General features: G+C 50.8%; 3 protein-coding genes across 3 annotated transcripts in view; 1 reads left to right on the top strand and 2 right to left on the bottom strand.

The window, feature by feature from the left end:
* The window catches only part of LOC122381586 (UDP-N-acetylglucosamine/UDP-glucose/GDP-mannose transporter-like), a 33072-nt gene extending 32355 nt beyond the window's left edge, over nt 1-717 (bottom strand). Inside the window, exon 1 of the mRNA XM_043365930.1 lies at nt 146-717. Within this exon, the coding sequence (XP_043221865.1) occupies nt 146-392 (247 nt within the window). The 5' untranslated portion in view covers nt 393-717. The remainder of the gene's footprint in view (nt 1-145) is intronic.
* LOC122381585 (hydroxysteroid dehydrogenase-like protein 2) lies at nt 717-8350 on the bottom strand. Its single transcript, XM_043365928.1, has 10 exons — nt 8166-8350; nt 6601-6638; nt 5787-5950; nt 4362-4575; nt 3809-4014; nt 3234-3431; nt 2704-2804; nt 2297-2429; nt 1816-1941; nt 717-1422 (listed from the first exon to the last, which is right to left on the bottom strand). Exons 2-10 carry the CDS (start codon nt 6612-6614, stop codon nt 1310-1312), a joined length of 1269 nt encoding a protein of 422 aa, XP_043221863.1. The 5' UTR covers nt 6615-6638; nt 8166-8350; the 3' UTR covers nt 717-1309.
* Nucleotides 8351-9821: 1471 nt separating this feature from the next.
* On the top strand, nt 9822-15434 carry LOC122381583 (RAB11-binding protein RELCH homolog). Its single transcript, XM_043365924.1, has 10 exons — nt 9822-10159; nt 10764-10925; nt 11291-11451; nt 11707-11933; nt 12237-12470; nt 12764-12959; nt 13799-13928; nt 14291-14436; nt 14617-14757; nt 15116-15434. Exons 1-10 carry the CDS (start codon nt 9859-9861, stop codon nt 15353-15355), a joined length of 1938 nt encoding a protein of 645 aa, XP_043221859.1. The 5' UTR covers nt 9822-9858; the 3' UTR covers nt 15356-15434.
* The last annotated feature ends 623 nt before the right edge of the window (nt 15435-16057 follow it).

The following is a 16057-nucleotide window of genomic DNA, read 5'->3' as shown; positions in this document are numbered from 1 at the left end:
CAATGTCAGATTCATGTAAGTTTCGTCACGATTGGCCAAACAACTTTCATAGGAAATATTTTACACCACATACTGCGTTTGAATGTAAGCTTAACTTTCAACATGAACAGTAGCGAGGCACCGCCCTCCACTGTTTTATACTCACGCTGGTTTTTAGCCTCCATCGCCGTGTCACCTCCTCGCCTCGATCTGCCGTCGGAGCCTTTCCGTGGTCGCCTGCGCTTGACCCCTGCGTTCGCGCCACGGCTGGGCATCCTCCCTCGACCACCTTTGACCTTGACCTCGGCACGGCTCGACCGACCGGCCTTACGGGACGGAGCGGGGGCGCGGAATGGTGCCGGGTCGAATGAACTGACAGATAGGGACGGGTGGGGAGGGACCGCTGATGACATCTACGGGCACTTGAACCATATTGTCTAACCTTGAACTGTGCCAGCTGACGGCACCGCACCTGAATTTTCAGTGACGTATGCGGGCAAATCTATAAAACAAACAGAGCCTTGAGGTTCTGCGTTACCGCGTGGCTTACAACCAGCTGGGACTGTCGCTCAGCCAACTATCGATTGCGGACGCTTTATTCGGTGCCCAGTGGTAGGTTCTGTTTCTTCCGCAGCTGATGGTTGCTTCCAAAAGTCGATTTTAGTTTTCGAAACGCATTCACTTTGATCATGTTTCTGGGGTAATAAACAATCCCCTAATGTCGACAGAAAATGTTATTCTTGATCAAATATCTGTATATTGCATTGATGGAGTGGTACTGGCTATCCAGTTCGCTAATTCATAACAAACACTCAACAATAACGGCATTCAAATCAGTCCCGAAAATTATTATAGTTCAGTTTACTCAACCGCTTCAATCATGCGAGCCAACCGCACTATACAGCGCTCGAAAATTTGCAAATTCTCGTCGGACTAACGATCACTCAGATCTACCATACTGGCAAACGTCAACGCAATAATATTCTCGCCTAGTTTTGAACTGTAGATTGAAGGCAAGACAAGCAAGAACGAGGAATAACGCTGTGACATTCCAAATCCATTTTAACTACGTCATTGATATCCACTCACGCCTCACTCGCTACTTCACACCCTCATTAGCAACATCAGCCAAATAACCTGCAGTTTCCTAAATCTGAGTAACAAAATACGTTCGGCGCCACTTGCTCAAACAATGAGCGGCACGCCTGAATCCGTTGCACCACGTTAACAGGACGGCCCTACATTCAACAATCAGAGTTGCATGTCCGGCAGCGGTGCCAATGCGCACCAACACGAACCCTGCCATCCAGCACCGGGACGGCAGGTCACCCTACAGCTTAGACTTCAGCTTGCCCATCATTTTCTCGAGCTTCATCGCCTTGCCCATGTCTCCAGAGAGCTTCATCTTGCCGGTCATGAAGGCGGCTGCCGGCGCTAGCTTGCCTGGGAACAAATAGCGTGCGGTCAGCGATGAGAAACTGCAATAACGACAGGGAAAACCTATAAAGACAATAAATAAAGACAGGGTTAAGATCGACAGGGAAAACCCATCACCGCCCATTGAGACCCACTAGAGGAACAAGGGTTCTCCCTCTGAGATTGGATCGTACATCTTAGTGAACCGTCTCAACTGAAGCCATAACGTATGCAGACAGAACCATTCAGCAGGGGGTGGGGGTGGGGTTGGAGGGAGTCTCTACAGGGAACTTCTCGACAATCGGGTCAAGCTTATCTCCGAACTGGTTACCCTCATTTCCGAACTTCATCACCGGCAACCACCCTATCATTCCACGGAGCGAGACATAAAGAAAAAAAACGCCATTAGAGGCCACGTACCGGAGAACATTTTCAGGAAGTCGTCGCTGCTCATTTTGAAGGTGGAGTCCGGTGAGGTGGCCGGTCCGCGGCCGCACGAGCCGGAGCCGTTCTTCAGGTCCAGGAACCACTGACCGGCGTCCGAGCCTGGCGGGGCAGCGAGCGGCACAGTCGGATCAGGGTCGGGGGAGCACAGTACCGCGATTCGGTCTGCTCAGAATACGTCTTTAGCACCTCAGCTGACGCCTCGCAGCTCGGTTTTACGTACCATCAATCACTGATGACGGAGGAGGATTCAATGGTAAAGTCCTCGCATAACTATAATCAGACAAATCCATCCTCAAATCATAATGTTCTATTCTGATAAGCTCTCCACGAGTATTTAATTCAAAACAGCTAGTAAAAACGTCATGAGAAGTTACTCACATACTCGTACCTCGTGGGCATATAAAAGCAAAGTAATGCGCAGTAAGATAATATGATTCACATAGTGATCACGCACCTGTGACCTCGAACTGGTAGACGGCCTGCGTGCTCTTGACGATGTCCTCGCTGAGGAAGCCCTCGATCTTGGTGAAGAGGTCGGCGATCGGTCCACCGCCGGCAGCAGCACCCTCTGACGGCTTATCACCTCCCTGGCGGCGCGGCGGTCAGTGAAATACGGCCCGACCAGAGTGGATAGATTGGTAATCGAACTGATCAGTCAGGGTGTCAAATGAAATCTCACAATTCCCATCAAATTACGGTCCACTTTCAGGTTTATCCCAACCCTATTCAAACATTACTTTCGAAGTGTCTCCACCGCTTCCACTCCAACAGACACCACCATCTCCCAAAGCTAGCACGGTGACTGACTGTAAAGCGACTGTACCAAACCATATATCTCCGGCAAGTCAGTGTTGAACGTACCAGTGCGTCGAACTTGGGCTTGCCACCCTGCTGGATGAAGGTCTCCTTCACGCCGGCACTGAGAGCCTCGTCCAGGAAAAAGTCGGGCAGCAGGGTGGCCTCTGCGGGCACACGTCAACTGCGGTCAGCGATAGGACACTGGGGGAGGGGTGGGGGGAGTAACACACCCGACGTTCTGCCACAACTGCACAATCGTATCAACCAGTATCGAACACCCCACACTCAATCGCACTTTATCCTCATTGCCCCCGCTAAGCACAAAAGATCCAGCGTCCATCGCCCCACTTAGTATATCCCAGCCCATCACCCGGCGTTTCAACTCAATATACCTCAGTTCAGCCTCAATCAACCGCTCCTTCACTCAATTGGACTCTATTCCAGCATCCCCCTCAGCCCTGCCCGGCCTGCCCAGTGGCCACTCATTACACCCCAGCCCCTCACTCTTCTTTCCACTGACGATTGACAGCGTACTGGGCCAGATCGGTGACACTCACACATTAATTCCCAACACCACCCCTCCCAAGACTCACTAGGATCGACGGCGTACTGGGCCAGGTCGGTGACACCCACGTCACGCAGCACCTCGTCGTCCACGGCGAAGTTGCCCGTGTAGTTGCGACTGTCCTTGGTGAGGATGACGTACGCGGCGTCCGCCATGATCTCCGGCTTTCGGCACTGCCGGTCCACGTCGCTACCGCCCAGCATCTTCATGGCGGCAGTGATAATGGCTGAAAGGACAGGGGAAAGGGGTGATTCCAGTGTCATGGGTGATCTAGGGTTAGAGGTTAGGGGTGGGCCGTGTCATAGGTCCGGAGAAATAAGTTGCCCGTGTTGTCGCCATATTGTCGGCCCCAAACATTCAAGAATACCATCTACTGGCTCCAAATACATCGGAAAAATATTTAGCAATTAAGTTTTTGGTAAACGAGCCCAGGCATCACGACTACGGTCCATCCCTAGCCAGTAAATTTGCGATACACTTTCACCTCAGTCGCCGCATAACGCATGGCGGGAGGCCATGGAAGAGCCCACATACCCTCCACATCTTTTACCCTGAATGTACCCTCCCCCATCCCTAATCCTACTCCCCCTCTCCACCACTCACCAGTGCGCGGCCACAGTGCGTTGACAGCGATCCCGTGCGGCTTCAGCTCCTCCGCCATGCCCAGCACACACATGGACATGCCGTACTTGGCCATGGTGTAGGCCACGTGGTCGCGGAACCAGCGCGGGTTCATGTTCAGCGGCGGGCTGATGTTGAGGATGTGCGGGTTCTGGCCCTGCTTCAGGTACGGAATGCACGCCTTCGACCTGGCCCGGGGAAGATACGGTCAACCATCAGGCGCAAATGTGCGGTCTCAGCCTGTGAGGGTGCGCAGATTCACATGATGACGATGAGCAGGCTAGTAACATTAGCTGTTCTTACTTCTTACAATTACGCTTGACGGCGAGAATCAGCGAGGTTTTTAGCGAGGAATAGAACCTAGCACGTTCAGAATAAACAGAACCTAATCGGTATACAGCTCGTACCCTCTAGCCTTTGCTTTCTCATAAGTCGAAAGCCAATTCGCATTCCACAGTCAGGTCACAAATCAAGACTTACTGCCCGGCGTCGACAGCAACCTATCGCTGCTAGTTGCCCGGCCCCTCTTACTCACACTAGATACGTTCCCCTCGTGTTGATGGTGTGCATCAGGTCAAACTTCTTCATGCTCGTCTCCAGGGTGCCGGTGAGGCTGATGGCCGAGGCGTTGTTGACGACGACGTCGATGCCGCCGAACGTCCTGACCACCTCCTGGACGGCTCCCTGAACGGCTGACTCATCCCGGACGTCGACCACGCAGGGCAGCGCCTGACCGCCGGCGGCCTCAACTGGCGGACACACACCCATGGCAGACGTTAGCGACAGGCTGGAAACAGGGCGAGAGCGCAGAGGGAGAAATAAAGAAAGCAGCAGGCTGCAGGACGACTATAATTACTTTGTCTGAAGATAATCATGCAGGTCATTTGAGGAGGACAAGAAATCTCGCCAAAAACAAAGTCGGGGATGAGAGTATCTTCCGGATAATTTTCTCAATTATACTTAATAAACGATGACCCACTGTTTCCAACCAGTCATGAAGTAATGGAGCTAAACTCTTGTCACGTGGTATGAAATGAATGATGTAACATATACATTATGAAAAGTTGGTGATGGTTGCCACGGCGCCTTAGCGACATGTCGACATGATGCCGCATTCTCGCCAGATAGCAGTCAACTAGGGGCTCCACCCAGCGATTCAACCGGGCACTGAGCCAGCGCCGACTCCAACGCAATGCGGTTAGGAATGACAGCTGTCATACATGAAGCGAGGATAATGTGCCGAGAAGGACCGCAAAAACATTCGCCGGTACGCCAGAGTAGCCAGGAGCCCAGCCCGTCCTAATGCAGGGTTAGCTAGAATATCTGGCATATTTGAATAAAAAAAGACCTGGAGGATTATGTAGCCTTTAGAGAGCGATGCATGCGACCTACTTTTGCCAGGAAGGTTGCACAATTATCACGAACAGCTAGGTATTATAATTTATAAAAATAGTTACCAGCTATGAAGGGCGTCGGAATGAGGCTGCGTCCGTATAATACGGCTAGCTTCGTTCGATATCGCTCGACCTTTGACCAGGTGGTATTTATGGAAGGAATATGCCCAATCATGCTAGTTCCGACAGGTTTGTATATTTACTCCCACAGAAGCCAGAGATCGCACATTACCCAAAATCTCAGTGTCCAGTCTACAAATCTAGCTGCGTAATCGGGATTAAAGGACTCGTTGCTCCTCCTGATCGAATAATTAAAAAATAATGCTATACCAAAATATGTAATCTGTCGATTAAGCGATAGAACTTATCTCTCATGTTCTTATCTTTGTCTGTAAAATTCGCCTGTCTGGAAGCTCAGTCCTCATGACAACTTGATGTAGCCAGTTCAACCACTTCATATTTGACTTGACGATGTGAACGAATTGCATGCAGTGGACAAATGTCAATAGAATTTCAGTGAACTTTGCCTGAGTCACGACAAATATACCGCTAAGGTGCCGACTCACTCTCTTTGGCGGCGGTGTAGATGGTGCCCGGCAGGGTGGGGTGCGGCTCGGCTGTTTTGGCCGCCACTACGATCTTGGCGCCGTCCTTGGCCGCCTTCAGGGCGATCTCCTTGCCGATGCCGCGACTGGCACCGGTGATGAAGATCACACGACCAGCGAGTTTTCTGGGGTCAGAGGTCACAACAGGTCACTGCACAGTGCACAGCGCACAGATCAGCAGATTGGGATCAAAGGGCACACAGCCCCAGCCAAAGAGACTCTAAGATGAGGAATGATGTACCGAGCTATGATTAATAAATGTCAGCTGTATGTTACTTGATAGAGGTCAATTACTAGTAGGAGGAGAAGCTAGTAGTAGGAGTGAGCTCATTAGGCACAAGTTTTTGACCAAGATATAGAATTGTAGACACTAGACATTGACAGCATCAGGGCTGCAGAGTCCGAGTAAGCGTTGGAGTTGACAGTTCTGAATGGAGTCAAGCTTGAACTGGAAATGGAGTCAAGTCAACTCTGGAAACCAGAGCTGGAGTCAGAGTCAGAGTCACCAACTATCCATGAACTCCACAGCCCTACCTGGTCTGCAAAATCAGAGTCAAAGTTGGAGTTAGTCTGGGTTGACAGTTCTGCCCAGAGTTGAAGTCAGAGTTGGTTTTTGGAAGTCAGAGTCAGGGTCAGGGTTAGAGTCACCAAAATCAATCGACTCCACATCCCTGAACAGAATAGGCACTGGATTATCAATGAAAAACTGGTAGGTTATGTCCTTAAGAGAATCCATTACCGTTCAAGGATCAAAACATTCACAGTTGATTCTTACCCTGTGTTCAGCATCTTGCAATTTTATGGAAAGATGTTCTGAAAAAAGAAATACAAGACATCACTAGGATTCAAATGGTTATCATCAGCGAATGAACAATTTCACGCCACCCCAATGTAGTACGTGACATCACAGCATAGGGCGTAGGCCATACATGATTGCATATTGCAAAGAAGAATAACTATTTCAGACTGGGAAAAATACACCTTATGCCGAATATGTCCGGCGTAGTGGCGGGATTGCGCCGAAAATTTCAGCACAGTCCGGCGTAACTTCGCATGCGCCGAATTGAGCGCATGGTGGCAGCCGAATTTTTCGGCCCAGGACGGCCGCATAAATTTTTGGCGAATAGCGGTCACCAAACTTATTCAGCATGCTGTCTAGCAGCAGATTCGCCCTGCAGGCGGCTCTGAAGAGGGTTAGGGACGGGACGACGACGTCCCCGCCCCGGTCGTCGAGTGCTCGAACTGGCGAGCCGCCCGGAGTCTACTCAGCGGAGGAGCGGCCGCCCATGAGGTCTCCACCCTCAGGGCTGAGATGGGTATGGATTATGAAAGACCTTATTGAACATCGCCGAGCGTCGTAAAGTAAGTAACCAATACAGTGGGTTTCTGCCCACTGCAGTATCGAGGGGAATGGGAGCGCGGGCGACCTGGCGAAACAAGCGGCCACCCTGCCCTCTGACGCCCGCTCGCTGATCAGGATGGTTCATTATGTGGCCTCGCGTCAATGGCGTGACAACTGGTCCAAAAACTATTCAAGCCACTCCTCGGGAGCACGCCGCCGCTCATCCCCCGAGAGGACCGAGGACGCCATTCGGACTTTCGGTGCACCAGGTGAGGACGGGACCCGGGGCCGGGCCACTGGGGCCGCTCGCTCCAGTACCTGCACCGGATCGGCTATCTCCCCTCCGAGGCGTGCCAGCAGTGCCCAGACAAGTAATGCCTATTGCCCCGCGGCGCTCTGCGCCGTGTGCAGAGAAGAGACTGATGTGCCGGAGCGCATGCTGCTCCGCCGCCCAGCCCTTGCTGGCACCCGTCAGCCACGAACACACAGCTCACAGCTGTCAATTTTTGTGGCCCCAGAATTCTGAATTTCCAGAAAGGGTCTTGTTTTGTGGCACAACGCTACAGTGGCCTAAGCATATTGTGGCATTGGGTTTCCGTGGAAACAGAAAACTTGTGCGGACGCTCAAACCTGGGAGAGCCGTCAAGGCCCTCAAACGCTCTATCTGGTTGAAATAGCCTTGGTCGGTAGATGTGCACATGCGCTTTATATAAGTGCCCATTTGATTTAGGCGCATGAGGGTGTCAAGGGCATCCAGCCAGCTTATGGTAGGCCTATTGATGTTTTCCAGGCTGGCAACTGTTTAGAAATGTAAATCAAAATGGAAATAAATAAATTTAAATTTTTTGACAATGAAAGCACGAAATACCTTCTCAATTTTTAATCGTATAAATCTACAATATCCGTTGGGATGAAAGGCAATTAAGAAATCCTAAAAATATTACGTTTATCAGTATCGTAAGCCATAAATAAAAGTGTAAGTTCTGGCACATCCTTACCTTGAGAACGATACAATTATACAATAATCTATCGAAACTGCAGGCACAAAACACGCAAATGAAAAAAAAAACGCCTATATTGATGTCAGCGACAAATGCATCAAACGCGCCAGTCTCGAAACGGAAATTTTGTCATTTCTACGAAGTAGAATGCTCACAGTAAACAGCTCCTGAACCTAGCGGACAATTTTTTTTTACATTTGATCCCTGCTGGTTGAGAAAGTTTGTTTGTAAAATTGACAAATATTATTCAAAATTACTTTAAAAATTGTTTAGTATCACTTGTGAAAGCGAATGAAAAGATAAAAATATAAAAAGTGTAATGTCAAATAATCTTGAGAGGGTAGACATCAGTGGAATGGAATCAACTTCCGACACAAAATAGAACTTCGATATGTTTTGATGTTTTATTTATTTCTGTGGTTATTTGTGATTTGGGGTGAATAGGCGCTTGGGCTTTGTTGTTTTTACGTTATTCTGGTATTAACGTTTTTCTGGTATTTTTTGTTGATACTTGTTGTCGGCTTCTTATTGATATTTCATTTGATTTGTGTGGCTGCATAGTGCATTGCCACCTCTCAAATCAAAATATGTGTGTTGCAGTTTGTGTTTTATCACCCATGTTGACAGTATCAGTATTAGTTAGGTGTATTTTTTATTTACCCTGGGCCTAAGACATCGCACAGGGTAGGTAGGTATTTCACCTAAGGTATTGCTAGGATATGAACTCAAGGTAAAACCAAGGCTATATCAGTAGGCGGAACTATGGTCAAGCGTGCCCATTTTTGGGAACGCAGTCTCGTTCCCATGTTTGGGAATGAAAAAACAATTATGGGAACGCCATGTAGGCATTATTTAAAACAAGAAGAACCGTTAAATGACGTCAAAAAATATAAAACGATCATGAACCTCAGTCCTCAACCGCCTGGTATCTCTGATATTGTAAAGCCCAGCATAGTTTCAAATCGTTCCCCTATTACTAAAGCAGTCCACCACCCGGACCGTGTGCCCAAATTTGGGAACGCTTTTACACTGGCACTGCAAGCGTTCCTTATTGTGGGAACGGTGTACCCAAATTTGGGAACGATTTCACTGACGCCTTTCATGGGTAAGGGTTGCAGAATAATGGTTGCAGATGTTAAAACTGTACACAGGGATTTCTGGATATAAAGAAATGGATGCACGGAGATGAAGAGGATAAGTTAGCCCCGCGTTTGATGCCTCTCGGAAGTCGGATAATGAAGCTTCTACGTCGTCCGGCCAATCCCGTTCAAGGTCGGTGGGGGGCTCGGCTGCGGTTATGGAACGTGATTGGCCGGACGACGTAGAATCTTCTTCGTCCGAGAGACATCGAACGCGGGGTAGATAAAACGTGATATGGGAAGAATTGTGAAATGCTGATTTGCCGTTACGAAGAATGCGAGACCAAATACCTATGAGAAGTGCAGAAGGAATAAAAATGATACGAGGAATATATGGACAAAAATCTGCACCATGAAAATGAAGATAACACATTAGATTGTGTCAGTGCGGTGCCGGTTTCCTCTGGTGTCGTCTACATCTTCTGACGATCCTGGTGGGTCGGGCATGTTGTATAAATGCCTACAGTCAACGGCTGCCGATGATAGAGTAACCTTACCCATTTTGACTATTATCTCCCACCATGTGTTTGCCCCCAGCGTAGCAGTGTACCATGAACCCATTCCTGGAGTCGGAGGAGCTCCCCGGGGTCAGTGCCGCCGCTGCCGGCCCATCCACCGTCAGTGTCGCTCCGACAGCCATGTCGTCCGCACCAGCCGACGATCCGCCGGTCATCTCCATAGACGAGATCGCCAAGAAGCTACTGCGCGAGAATTTCTACCTGACGGCGCTGGAGCTGCACCTGGAGCTGGCCGAGCTCGGTGCTGAGCTGCCGCGGCTGCGCAGCTTCTTCAGCAACCCGGGCAACTTTGAGCGCCAGACGCCGTTCAAACCCGAACTCGGTGGACAGCTCCGTGAGTGAACTCGGGAGTGGGGATGGGGTCTTGGGGACTGTGAAGCTATAAGTGGGGCCAGTAGCATGATATGGGGCTTCCTGTTAATTTATAGCGACTTTATGCTTACCTTGCCTTTTCATTGATTCATTGAAGGCAATTCTTTGCATACCTGCAACGGACATTCAGCTGAGCTATTGGGTGGTAATGGTCAATCAGTATACATATGTGCAAATGAGAAGTGTGTTTTTAGTCGATCGCAGATCAGGGGCGTAGCCAGGATTTCCTCCAGGAGGGGGCCAAACTTACAGGGGCCCAAGGTAAACCCCCTCAAAATCCAAAAAGTCATCGGATTTTATCCACTATTTTTTGGAGGGGGCCCAAATAAATTAAAAAAATATATTTAAAAAATGAAAAAAACGTACTTATGACACCGCGATGGGGGCCCTTTTGGGCTCCAGGGGGGCCATGGCCCCTATGGCCCCCCCCTTGGCTACGCCCCTGTCGCAGATGATACTCTTACGAATTCACGTTTGATTCTGTACCTACTACTTGTGGTGGTTCCCTACTCCTCCACTCAATACCCACAGTAAACTGACCCCGCTCTCGATCTGACTCCCCACAGCTCGCACGTCGAGTCAGGCCACGCTGGACTCGATCGACCTGGGACGATACTCGGAGGACGGCGAGAGACTGGCCGACGAACGGACGGCGCTGCTCGAGTTTGAGCTGCGCAAAGCGCACGATACCATCAAATCGCTACGGGCCAACCTGACCGGGGCGACTGGTGAGGAGACGGGAAGGGAGGGGGTTGAAATTAAGGGTCGAAAAGCCAGCAGACTGAAGGGGAGAGGGTTGAAATTAGGGGTCGAAAAGCCAGCATTATTTGGTGGTGTTGACTGTTGTCTGAATACAATGCAATACATGACTTCTCGTATCCTAAGTCGTCGACTGTGACTACCTTACTTCACTTATGTATTTGCGATATATATTTCGTTAACTTTTCCTTGTACAAGCGTGGTTTGCTTCGTAAAGTTTGTATCGAGACGTTTGTGCCATAAGCCATTAAATAATGTCTCGATTTCCGGTGTCGATCCGGCGTACTGTCCACCGGTGACCTTTCCGTAACCTCTGACCTCTCGTCCTCGTCAGAGCTGAACACACCCGACCACGGCGGTGACCGGCCCATCACTGACGATGACCCCATCAAACCGCATGAGAAGCGCGCTCTGAACTTCCTCATCAACGAATACCTCCTGAGACATGGCTACAAGCTCACGTCGATCGCGTTCTCGGACGAGAACGAGGACCAGGTTAGTGGCGTGAATGTAAACGGAGGATAAAAAGGAATAAGGATAGAGTCGTGTAAGCTAGATATTTTTTTTGTCGTACTACAGTTGTATGTATTGTCTTGCGTGCTGTTGTCAAGCTCACTGTGTTGGTTACCATCGTTTCTCTAATCTCGAGCTTCTTCTAATTCCACGAGTGTCCTGATAAGACATGTGATGCTTGCGAGTTATACGATTTGCATCAATCGCACTTAACCGTCACGTTCCACGCCTGTGCAGGATGTCGAGGACTGGGACGACGTCGGTCTGAACGTGGCCAAGCCGCCTGATCTGTTGCACTTTTTCCGCGAGGGCGGCAGTCGTCCGTCGGAGCCGCCGGCGCCGCCGCCACCGCCCACGCCTCCGCCGGGGACCGACTGCGAGTGTCAGACGGAAGAGGACCCCGTGCACGCTCAGCTACAGAACGATATTACCGCGCTCATGGACAAAATCGAGGTGCTCGAGAGGTGAGCTTGTCATGACTGAAACTGAAGGGTGGGTGGTTTGCTGAGATGACTTGACGTGTAGATGATAATTTTGTAAGATTCGTAATTGAGGTAATTAGTAAACATCAACCTTTTTTGAGTTAACACGTCCGTTCTACTACGTGAAAACGAAAGTGCGATCCTACGCAAAAACCAGTGCCAGTCAAATGGTTCGGTAAACACCACACTTATTTCGGGTAATCATCGCATGACAGCAACTAACTGGACAATAGCAGCTGCCACCCCTGGGCCCTGCCTAACCCCTGCGTCTCCGCTCGCCACCAGCCAACTGAGCGCGGTGCGCTCGTTCGCCGCTGACGCCGCCGCTGCCGCCGATACGGCCGAGAGCGTCATCCACGGCGTCAGCACGGCGTCACCGGCCGCTGACGGCGCCGGCGACTCGACCGCCTCGGGTGACGAGTCGCTGGAGAGCGAGCTCGCCCGTACGGAGAGCCAGAACCGACTGAACACGCTGAAAATGGCCGGTAGAGAGGCGCAGCCGCCGTCACCGGAGAACAGGTGGGCTCGAGCTGCCGCTGACACGCACAGAGAACGCCGAGCATTGGCAGGCTAAGGGGCGTGTCCATTGTCAGTCTGCTCTATCAGCTACAGTTGGAGCTCCATATGAGTTGTCATATGTCCCTTTTGATTGCACATGATTGTGACTGGTTGTGTGCGCCACAATGGAATTGTTGGTGTCACTTCCAACCAGAGATGCAGCTGCTCCCCTCCCGTGATTGTCAATCTACGTCAGGCAGGTACTTGAGTGTCCCACCCCAATTCTGACCCCGTTCCGCCCACCCCTCCGTCAGTGCCGTACCGGAGCGCTTCCGACGTGCAGTACTGGCGGCCTGTATCCACGAGCAGTCGGAGGGAGCAGCCGATGAGACCATTGAGCGACTCCAGCTGGAGGTGGCCCAGCTGAGCAGTTCACCCGAGCAGGCGGTGCTCCAGCTGGCCCGCTGTCTGCCGCACATTGTGCCCAACGTCATACTGGCCAAACGGGAGGTGGGAACGATGGTAGACGGCGAATAAGTGCGGCGTTGGGGCGGCTCGAGATTTTGGTGGATTGGGATATTCAAATTTAAATATTCAGTAACGTTGCCTGATCTGATTTGCTATTTAGTTCGTTTTTAGTACCGATTTTTCAAAGTACTGATATCTTTAAAGGGACTATCCCACCTTCTAAAATGTTGTTAAAACCAGTTAAATTGTGCCCGACTTTATAGATTGGATGACCAGGAACACGGTTCTGGCATTTATTTTTCATTAAACATCTTAGGCTTCCCATATTCCAAACACAAACTTTCAAATATGTGACGTCACAGCCCAAAATTACCTCCTTCCCCAGGCCACATTACTGTCATAAAGCTGATTATTTTTACTCTGTAGGCACCACAACAAAGTTCAGACCAAGTTTTAAGCGATTTTTCAACGAACAAACCCATTTAAATCAGAATGACTAAACGAGGTGACGTCACACTAACGGTCGCTCCATGTTGAAGATAGGGCCTTGTACAAGGCCCATTTTCAAATGAAGGGAACGAATTTCTTCAACACCAAGAGGCCGCGGGGGTTGCAACCTAGATAGATAGTGGTTTCTGAACCTCGCCGCAAACTTGGCTATCTCAACTCAAACCCCATGTTAAAGGTGGGATAGTCCCTTTAAATGCCGATATTATATAACTACCGATATTCTATGCGTATAGAATTGATGAGCTATACGAGGGTGTCCTTTATAGAGTTGACCTTTCTCAGTATCAGTCCCGCTCCCCCATCCACGGCCAGGGTCTTATTATTATATTCCTCTCCCGTAATTCAGCGCCTGATGCGGTTCTCTGCTCCAGGAGCTGATTCCGCTGCTGTTGTCGGCCATCCAGCTCCACCCGGACGTCCGGCAGCGGGACGTGCTACTCAACCTGCTGTTCAACCTCATCAAACGGCCTGACGCCCAGCAGCGCGCCGTCATTCTGGCTGGTGAGTCACTGGCCGTCACTGATCTTCACAGCTGGCCGTCGCGGCTGGTAGTCGCTAGTCGCTAGTCGCTAGTGACTGTTACTGACCTTTACTGGTTATCACTGGTCATCAAAGCCGTCTCCAGAGATAAGTAACTTTCAGTCAGCAGTCAGCGACGGTCACTGATCGTCACCCGCTAGATGCTGTCGTTGGCGCACGCTGTGTTCGGTGCATACGGTGACGTTCTTTGACTTAGCTGATAATATCTCTAATGATGCTGTTTTTTTCTGACAGGGTTCCGGCTCCGCAGTCTGGTGTCCCGTCTGTGTCCCAACGGGCCGCTGTTCTGCGTATCATCAATTATGTCTTTTTTTCTGTGACAGGGTTCCGGTCTCTAGTGGCCCGCCTCTGTCCGGGTCGACTCGAGGAGGAGGTCCTGCCGCAGTGTTGGGAACAAATCAGTCACAAGTACTTTGAGCGTCGGCTGCTGGTGGCTGAGGCATGCGCAGTGCTGGCGCCCTTCATACCGGTAAGGACAGACTCGAGTGAGGGCTCTAGTGTGAGATTTGTATCGAATGGATAATCAAAGGCAGGCGTGCACCTGCTGTCTGACTCTACATGACCTGACCTGACCTTTTTAGTCTGAGCTGCACGGCTCGCTGGTCGGATTCATGCTCCACCAAATGGTGACCTGACCTGACCTTTTCAGCCTGAGCTGCGCGGCTCGCTGGTCTGGTCGATGCTGCACCAAATGGTGACGGATGAGAAGGAGGCGGCTGTTCGAGAGGCGGCCATACGCAGTCTGGCAGTGGTGCTGGTTCATTGTGACGATGACGACAAGTTCTCACAGGTCAGTGGTGCCTACACCAAACGAGTGGGACCCAAGCTTGGGCTTGATTATGCTTGTGGAAGAGAGAGGTTCATCGCTTTTACTTACTGCCTTTATCGCAAACTGCCGGGACCTGTTGTGTTGATCGAAAGGACGTAACTTTAAGAACGAACTGATGGAAACTGATTGATTACGCCTACCGTCTTACATAACTATTTTTTTAATGAAAGCTGATTCACTTCCCTCCCCAACCGTCTAACCTAACCTGCTAGTGCCCTCCTCACCCCACCTTCACAGTCCCCCCTCCTGAGCCGTGTAATCCAACCCCCGTCCCCTCCGTAGACGTGTGAGCTGGCCGCTGACCCCCGCCCCTCTCCAGGCCTGGGATCTGACGGCGCGGCTGCTCGAGGACCGCTGTGAGCCGGTGCAGCGGTCGGCCGCCGAGCTCCTGCTGCCCGTGGTGGCTCGCTGGGCCTCTCAGCTGGGACGGCTCTCCGACCGACTGGTGCCGCACGCGCTCAACGCCGCACGACAGGCCGCTCAGGTGTGTTGTTTGTTTGATTATAAGGGCTTAGGGGCGCGTCGGCTCAGGTGTGTTCTGCAATGGGCTGGGTTGTAGGGGAGGGATTGGTGTGTTGTGTAGGCTGTAAGCTGTTGACTGTCCACGGCGTATGGGTGGAGTTGCCTGATGACAACGTACGAGGTGTGTTAACAGTCCCAGGATAACGTCATTTACCGTGTGAGCTGGGAGTCGTCTGATGAGCATATGTACGGTGTGTATTCTCAGTAGCGTTTCACTACATAGGTTTGCGTATGTTCGGATTAACCTGTTCCCGATTTGTGTTCCGTGTACGGGTGTAACTTTTTGACTGTATTTACATTATATGTTCTAACTCGCCTGTCACCTAGAGTTGCGGCATGTGTTATGTTTCGAAGTACCCCGATGACCGTGTGTGTGTTACTTCACATCGTCGGTCGGCCGACTGGACGGTTGCCGTCTGTACCGTGTATGATGTGCGTGCTCTCAGTATAACCCGCTGACTGTGTGCACCGTATGCTATTTTTCAGTGCCAGCCCGCCGACTGGACGGTTGCCGTCTGTACCGTGTATGATGTGCGTGCTCTCAGTACATGTATAACCCGCTGACTGACGTGTGCACCGTATGCTATTTTTCAGTGCCAGCCCGCCGACTGGGCGGTGGCCGTCTGTAACGTGTATGATATGCGTGCTCTAAGTTTGTCCCGCTGACTTTGTGTGTACCGTCATGTACTGTTTGACAGCGCCAGCCTGCCGACTGGACGGTGGCCGTGTGGATCCAGGT

This window comes from Amphibalanus amphitrite, unplaced genomic scaffold (assembly GCF_019059575.1).
Source record: "Amphibalanus amphitrite isolate SeventyFive unplaced genomic scaffold, NRLGWU_Aamphi_draft 000122F_arrow, whole genome shotgun sequence".
Classification (NCBI taxonomy): Eukaryota; Metazoa; Arthropoda; class Thecostraca; order Balanomorpha; family Balanidae; genus Amphibalanus; species Amphibalanus amphitrite.
This window is presented reverse-complemented; position numbering and strand designations above follow the sequence as displayed.